General features: G+C 38.5%; 1 protein-coding gene across 1 annotated transcript; it reads right to left on the bottom strand.

The window, feature by feature from the left end:
- Nucleotides 1-256: 256 nt before the first annotated feature.
- Nucleotides 257-3,946, bottom strand: LOC306872553 (uncharacterized protein). The gene is made up of 2 exons (XM_079421160.1): nucleotides 3,544-3,946; nucleotides 257-1,673 (listed from the first exon to the last, which is right to left on the bottom strand). Exons 1-2 carry the CDS (start codon nucleotides 3,785-3,787, stop codon nucleotides 661-663), a joined length of 1,257 nt encoding a protein of 418 aa, XP_079277286.1. The 5' UTR covers nucleotides 3,788-3,946; the 3' UTR covers nucleotides 257-660.
- Nucleotides 3,947-6,410: the final 2,464 nt, after the last annotated feature.

The following is a 6,410-nucleotide window of genomic DNA, read 5'->3' as shown; positions in this document are numbered from 1 at the left end:
GCTTTCCTTCCTTCTTTCTTGTTTATCCTGAAAAATGCAATAATAATATAAAAAGAAATATTGACATTGTAAAGGTTTTCTATACATCTTATTTTATGCTGACAATATTTACAGTTTTCTTATTTAAAGACTCCATGAAATATCTCACATCCTGTGCATTGGATGTGAGATACAGGTTGGGCTAAAACACAGCCATGAACGAATATTTTGCTGCTTGCAGTTTGGTGGAAGGTATTAGGAAGGACACTGTCTTTCTAGAGAGTATTGGACCAACATTTTTATTTGCTCCATGAGCAAGATATGTCATGAGTATTTTTGATCTGTTTTACAGGAGAAAAAAAAGAAACAAAAAAATGATTCACAATTTTGAATGTGCTACTGCTAAAATATATATACTGGCATATAGATGGCCGAAAAACATGGACTAAAATCCACAAAACTCAAATTATGGTTTAATTTCCATTTTTAAAGATATTAAGCAACTACACAAAGTTAAACATATTTGATATTTTAAGGCCCCTGAAATTTCAATTAGACAGATCTATTAGTTAAAGGGGTGTGTCATTAAATTGTCATTGATTAAACATTGAAAATTAGTGTCTGGGGTTACAATGAAAATATGTGTGATTCAGGTTTTATCAAAAAGAACATAAAATCTCCTCAGGAATTACTATAGCCACAGTAGTACACAGCAGTGCTGGCATCATACAGTACAGTTGAGATTAGGTTGGACCCCTGCAAAGGTACATGGGGGACCCCATAAGCGAGGCATTGCTCAAACTCCACTTCATCCACCATTTCACTAGAACCTTGATTCTGAGCTGCTGCAGGGGCCTGTGAGTGTGGCTCAGGAATGCTGTGCTTATATGTGTGACGATCAACAGGGAGTGACAATTCCTCATAAGGACGCTTCAACTGAGAGTTGGAACTATAATGGTCATCTAAAGTTGAAGGACAGTTCAGGTAATCAGGAGGCATGGCTTTATGAGAAGAAGAGCTTTTGTTAAAGATGGTGTGAGATATCGGCTGGGTGAGGGAATTAAGATGAATACTAGAACTGTGACTGGTTTCTGGTTTGGTACTTTCATTAAGAGTTTGCTGTGGGTGAGCATTGTTCATTAGATTAAACTGTGTATTGCTGGAAGTGTGTGAGTTAGGATTGGTGTGTGTGTTGATGTTGCAGTGAGTAATGCTGTGAAAATGTGTGTTTGTGAGTGATTTCATGTTAGTATGACCATGCATGTTGGTGAGAGGGTTTGTGTTTTCCTGAAAGTGGTGCTCTTGGTGGTTATGGTAGCTGTATGCTGACTGATGGTGATTGTCCTGAAGATGGGCAAAAAACTCAGTTGTCCCAGCGTCCATATGAGAGGGGTCGGGTGAAGGCAAGCTGTAGGGCTCAAACAAAGTCTGGGTCTCACAGTATGGAGGCAGCCTAGCTTGGGGCAGTTCTGAATATCCGACACTCATGCCCTCCATGCCCAGAGGGTTCTGAGCATCCCCCACCCCATGAAGCACAAAGTTGGAGTCCAGTCGTTTATTTCGTTTCACCTCTTTACGACGCCGTGGACGATATTTGTAGTTTGGGTGGTCTTGCATATGTTTCACTCTGAGACGTTCCGCCTCCTCAACAAAAGGCCGTTTGTCCACAATTGGTAAAGCTTTCCATGACTTGCCTACAAATAATATGAAAGAGAATATAATATAAATTATTAAAGGGTTACTCCACCCCAAAATAAAAATGTTGTCATTAATCACTTACCCCCATGTCGTTTCAAACCTGTAAAAGCTTCGTTGGTCTTTGGAACACAATTTAAGATATTTTGGATGAAAACCGGGAGGTTTGTGACTGTCCCATTGACTGCCAAGTAATTACCATTGTCAAGGCCCAGAAAAGTATGAAAAGCATTGTCAGGATAGTCCATCTGCTATCAGGGGTTCAATCTGAATTTTATGAAGCGACGAGAATACTTTTTATTCGCAAAGAAAATAAAAATAACAACTTTTTTTAACAATTAATCTCCTCTGTGTCTCTCTGCGTCACTGTAGCGCCATTTTGGAGAATATCCACTGAACGCAAACTGCGTACGCACTTCTGTATTGGCCACAACACAAGGATACATCTATGTGTATTTACTCTTTGATTTGAACCAAAATAGCGCATCCTTGTGTTGCGGCTGATACAGAGGAGTGTACGCGGTTTGCGTTCAGTGGATAATCTCCTAAATGGCACTACGGTGACGCAGAGAGACAGAGAGGAGACGAATTGTTAAAAAAAGTTGTTATTTTTATTTTCTTTGCGTACAAAAAGTATTCTCGTTGCATCATAAAATTCAGATTGAACCACTGATGGCAGATGGACTACCCTGATGATGCTTTTCATACTTTTCTAGGCCTCGACAGTGTTATTTACTTGGCAGTCAATGGGACAGTCACAAGCCTCTCGGTTTTCATCTAAAATATCTTAAATTGTGCTCTGAAGACCAACGAAGCTTTTACGGGTTTGGAACGACAATGGGGCAAGTGATTAATGACAAAATTTTAATTTTGGGGTGGAGTAACCCTTTAAATTAATTCAACACATTGAGACAGAACATTTATAAAAAAAAAAAAAACAAGTTCGTAAATAGATTGTGGACTGCACATTGAGCATTTTACATAGTAATATCTGACATCATGCTTGATATTTGAGCATAATATCTATGGATGAATATATCAGATTTATTCTAATTTATTCCATTTATTCTATTCCAGAATTTGTGTATGTAATAGTTCCTTATCACACTTAATGATACATAATTTCATACTACCTGCAAATAACATTATTATAAAGCAACAATGGACAAAATATAAACCAAACATTTTAGAGCAGTAAAAAAAAAGTTTCTGTTAAATCAAAATATAAATATAAATTACATTAAATATTATATTATAAAGCTAAATGCCAACTTTGTTGTGTGGTTCACTGTCAGCATCGCTTATTCACTTACAATTGCTTTAACTTGTATAACTATAGATTTTAGCCATTTTGTCATAGACACATCATTCATAGTTTTAGATAGTACTAAAATGATTCAGATAAACCTCTAAGTAATATCAAACTGAAGTAAAAGTGTTGCAAATAGTTGCAGAAAATATATATTTTTTTACACATGGAAAAAGCTGTAGGCTTTACACATACATGCTGAATGACAATATGACATTAGCGGTGCAATGAATCAACTTTTATCACACTGGGACAATAACTTCCATATGTAATGTGTCTGCGTAAAGTCGAGTTCTTGTTATACATTTGACGCCAATATGCATATTTCCCACATTATTATTATTATTAATTTCAAACTGTATTTATAAACTTGATTTATAGACGATGTTTTATGAGCAATGATTCTTTTGATTTGAATAATTCTGTTAAAAGCTATTTCATTAATCTCTATCTTTTAAATGAATACATATTACATAATGCAAAACATATGAAACAAGCGAAAAGAAAAGAAAATAAGATTAAATACAAAATGTATGTTTTTTTTTTTTATCTCTACTCACCAAGCATTTTACTCAGCTCTGCATTGTGCAGATCTGGGTTTTGCAGCGCAAGTCTCTTGCGTTCATCTTTCGCCCACACCATAAATGCGTTCATCGGCCTGCGGATGCGCGGCTCGCTTTTTCCACGCCCGGGACTGAGCGGGTCCACCCGCGCGCACTGCCTCATGCCAGACATCAAGACTGAGCTTGTACCTCGGGTCTGGCTCGGGTCTTCACTGGCGTAACCCGCATCGGGACTGCTCATCTCCTACACGCACCGGGCGCGTATCCTTGGTGATCACTGATGAAGTAGACTGTAGCCTCTGGTTGGCCTAAACAGCTTATCCTTCGGTTTTTTTTTATTTTTTATCAGTTTCCCTTCGCTAAACGCATACAGTATATTCAACAGTAAGGTCAGAAGTGCATAGCGAGTTATCAGGCAGCTATAAACTCAGCAGCCACCAATCGCAACCCGGGTGGGCGGACCGCGCCGTGAAAGGTGTGAAAGAATCCTTATTCAGAGCGTTTCGCCTCACGGGAGACAAGACTGGAAACATTTTGCTTTTCGGGAGGTCAGCTTAAAAAATACAAATAAAATAAGGACGAGGGGACGAATCTGTTACCTCACATGTAACATATAATGAAGTTATGGTTCCGACCTGGCACGTATTAATGTCTAAATAATTCTTATACAGATATACATTAATGCAAAGTTTGGTTTAGGATTAATATCCTGCCAGAAGATGTAGCCTACCTGAATTTGCAAACAGTAGTATTAGTAAAGGATTGTCACGCGCTGATAATGGCATGCCAACTGCGCAAGAAGAGAAAGGTGTTACACTGTATTGTATGCAGTGTATTATGTTAAAGGTACTCTCAGTTTCTCATACCGTTGACTTAAGTTGTAGTGGGCTTTACCATTAGTGTTTGTTGGAGGACTGGCTCTAATGTAGTACACAGTAGCAAATGTAAAGTGTTCTTAAAAAGCTTTAGTCTAAAATTAATAAGAGAAACTGTAGTGTTTTATTTTGGCATCTGTAATGCAATTTATTATAATAATAAATGTATTAATTAAATTAATAAAACTATTTATATAATATTGGGGCAATATTTCTATTATCATGGTAAAGGGATCCCTGTGGTAAAAGCAGGTAAAAGATGTTAAAAATATCATGGTAAAGGGATCCCTGTGGTAAAAGCAGGTAAAAGTTGTAAAAATATGCATGTAATTTGAAACTTTTTCATGTTTTGAGAACTAAAAGGTCCCTATCTGCTAATGTGCAGTTTTACGGGAGCAACTAGGAACTTTACCAAAACCACATCCTGTTTTACCTTGATTTGAATTTTTACTCTCTAACTCTTAATGTTAGTTTGGCTGCATGTTTATGCTTATAAGAGAGCATTTTATTTTTATTTTTTAGTGTGTCAGAGCAGCACATTTGCTAGAGAATCAAAACTCTAGATTCACCAAGACACAAAATCACTGTCGCAACAACGCACCCCACCCTATCACACACATAAAAGCAACAGTGTGTATTTTCACTGCATTCTGGCACAGAGCCAATGCCCTCCATAGTGGCACTGTAATATATCATCTATTTTACTTCTGAAGAACCAATGGACCACACTTGCGTGTCTGTGTAATGGTGAGTGCGAACACATATACATCTTCCGTCTGACTCATGTAAAGTCCCCCGGCACTCAGGAGCCAATGCTATTGTGTAATTCCCCACAAAGGTTTGCCTAGCGACAGTATGTGTGTATATTCATGAGTGTGAGCTTATGTGTGGATCTATTTGTGAAGGAGAGGGTGTGTGTGTCTGAAGGCGGACAGTATGTGCTCCTACACCAAGGACAGGAAGCAGTTTGTGGGGGACAGGAAATGCAGGCTGAAGCACTAGTCTAGATAAGGGTGAGTGACCTCTCCCATACACGCACACACACACACACACACACACACACACACTTACTTATCTAAATGGGGACATTGGTGTGCACTTTAACTGTTTTTATATACAGCCAGTTATAAATACACAAAAAAGCACAAAGCCAGGAGACACGGCAGCACCTAAACAATGCTTACGACAGAAATGACTCCAAGAAAGAACAGAATTCAGGTCACAGTTTTCTCAATACAGTAGACTCAGACCAAAGCATTTTATTTCAAGAGGCTAGCGTATTTTTTAATTATTTTGAATGGGAGCGCAGCATTTTTTTTAAACGGCAGTAGTGTGCCAAGCGCTAAGTGTCTTTTTCATGATGAGCCCTCGGGCATTTTTTTCTCAGCTCTGAGAGTTGAAGAATGTTCAACTTTGGGTAAAACGCAGTGCTCATCACGTCACTTTTTAGTCAGCTATCCAATCACAGTGGAAGAGGGGTGGGACTAATATAGACCAACCGTCACACACTGCTTGTATTATGACTGAACAACAATGGAGAAGTTAATATTGCTTGTCTCGGAGCCTTTATGTCTTTACCAGATGGAATTGCCAGTCTACCATATTATTGCAAGAGAGCTGAAACCATTCATTTGCGCGCAAGTTCAAGATCATTTGCGATTCATAGATTTCACATCTGAAAGAGACGCGTACGTGCGTTTTCTGTACGTACGTTCATTTTATGAATCACTCTTACGCTAGTACGATCGTAAGATCAATTTTAGGATGGTTTCTGTGCAACATTTTATAAATGAGGCCCCTGGTCTACCATGTCATCACAACAACACAACTGTGTAGCAAGCTCATGATACCAAATTCTGGCTTTCATCTGTGAGGCTATGCAAGAACTAGTCCCACTGTGCAGCCACACTAAGTGGCCGGGATTTCAGAACTGGATTGTGCATTCACAAACTGAGTTGTCCGATTACGATTCACCATGGCAACAGCACC

This window comes from Barbus barbus (assembly GCF_936440315.1).
Source record: "Barbus barbus genome assembly, chromosome: 1".
NCBI classification, from domain to species: Eukaryota; Metazoa; Chordata; class Actinopteri; order Cypriniformes; family Cyprinidae; genus Barbus; species Barbus barbus.
The sequence above is the reverse complement of the archived record's forward strand: the minus strand, read 5'-3'. Positions and strand labels throughout refer to the sequence as shown.

Bases quoted from the DNA above. Each gene is read 5' to 3' on its own strand.
- LOC306872553 (XM_079421160.1), bottom strand. From the start codon at position 3,787: ATGAGCAGTCCCGATGCGGGTTACGCCAGTGAAGACCCGAGCCAGACC. The intron at 1,674-3,543 runs GTGAGTAGAGAT...TATTATTTGTAG, and splicing joins AGAGCTGAGTAAAATGCTTG to GCAAGTCATGGAAAGCTTTA.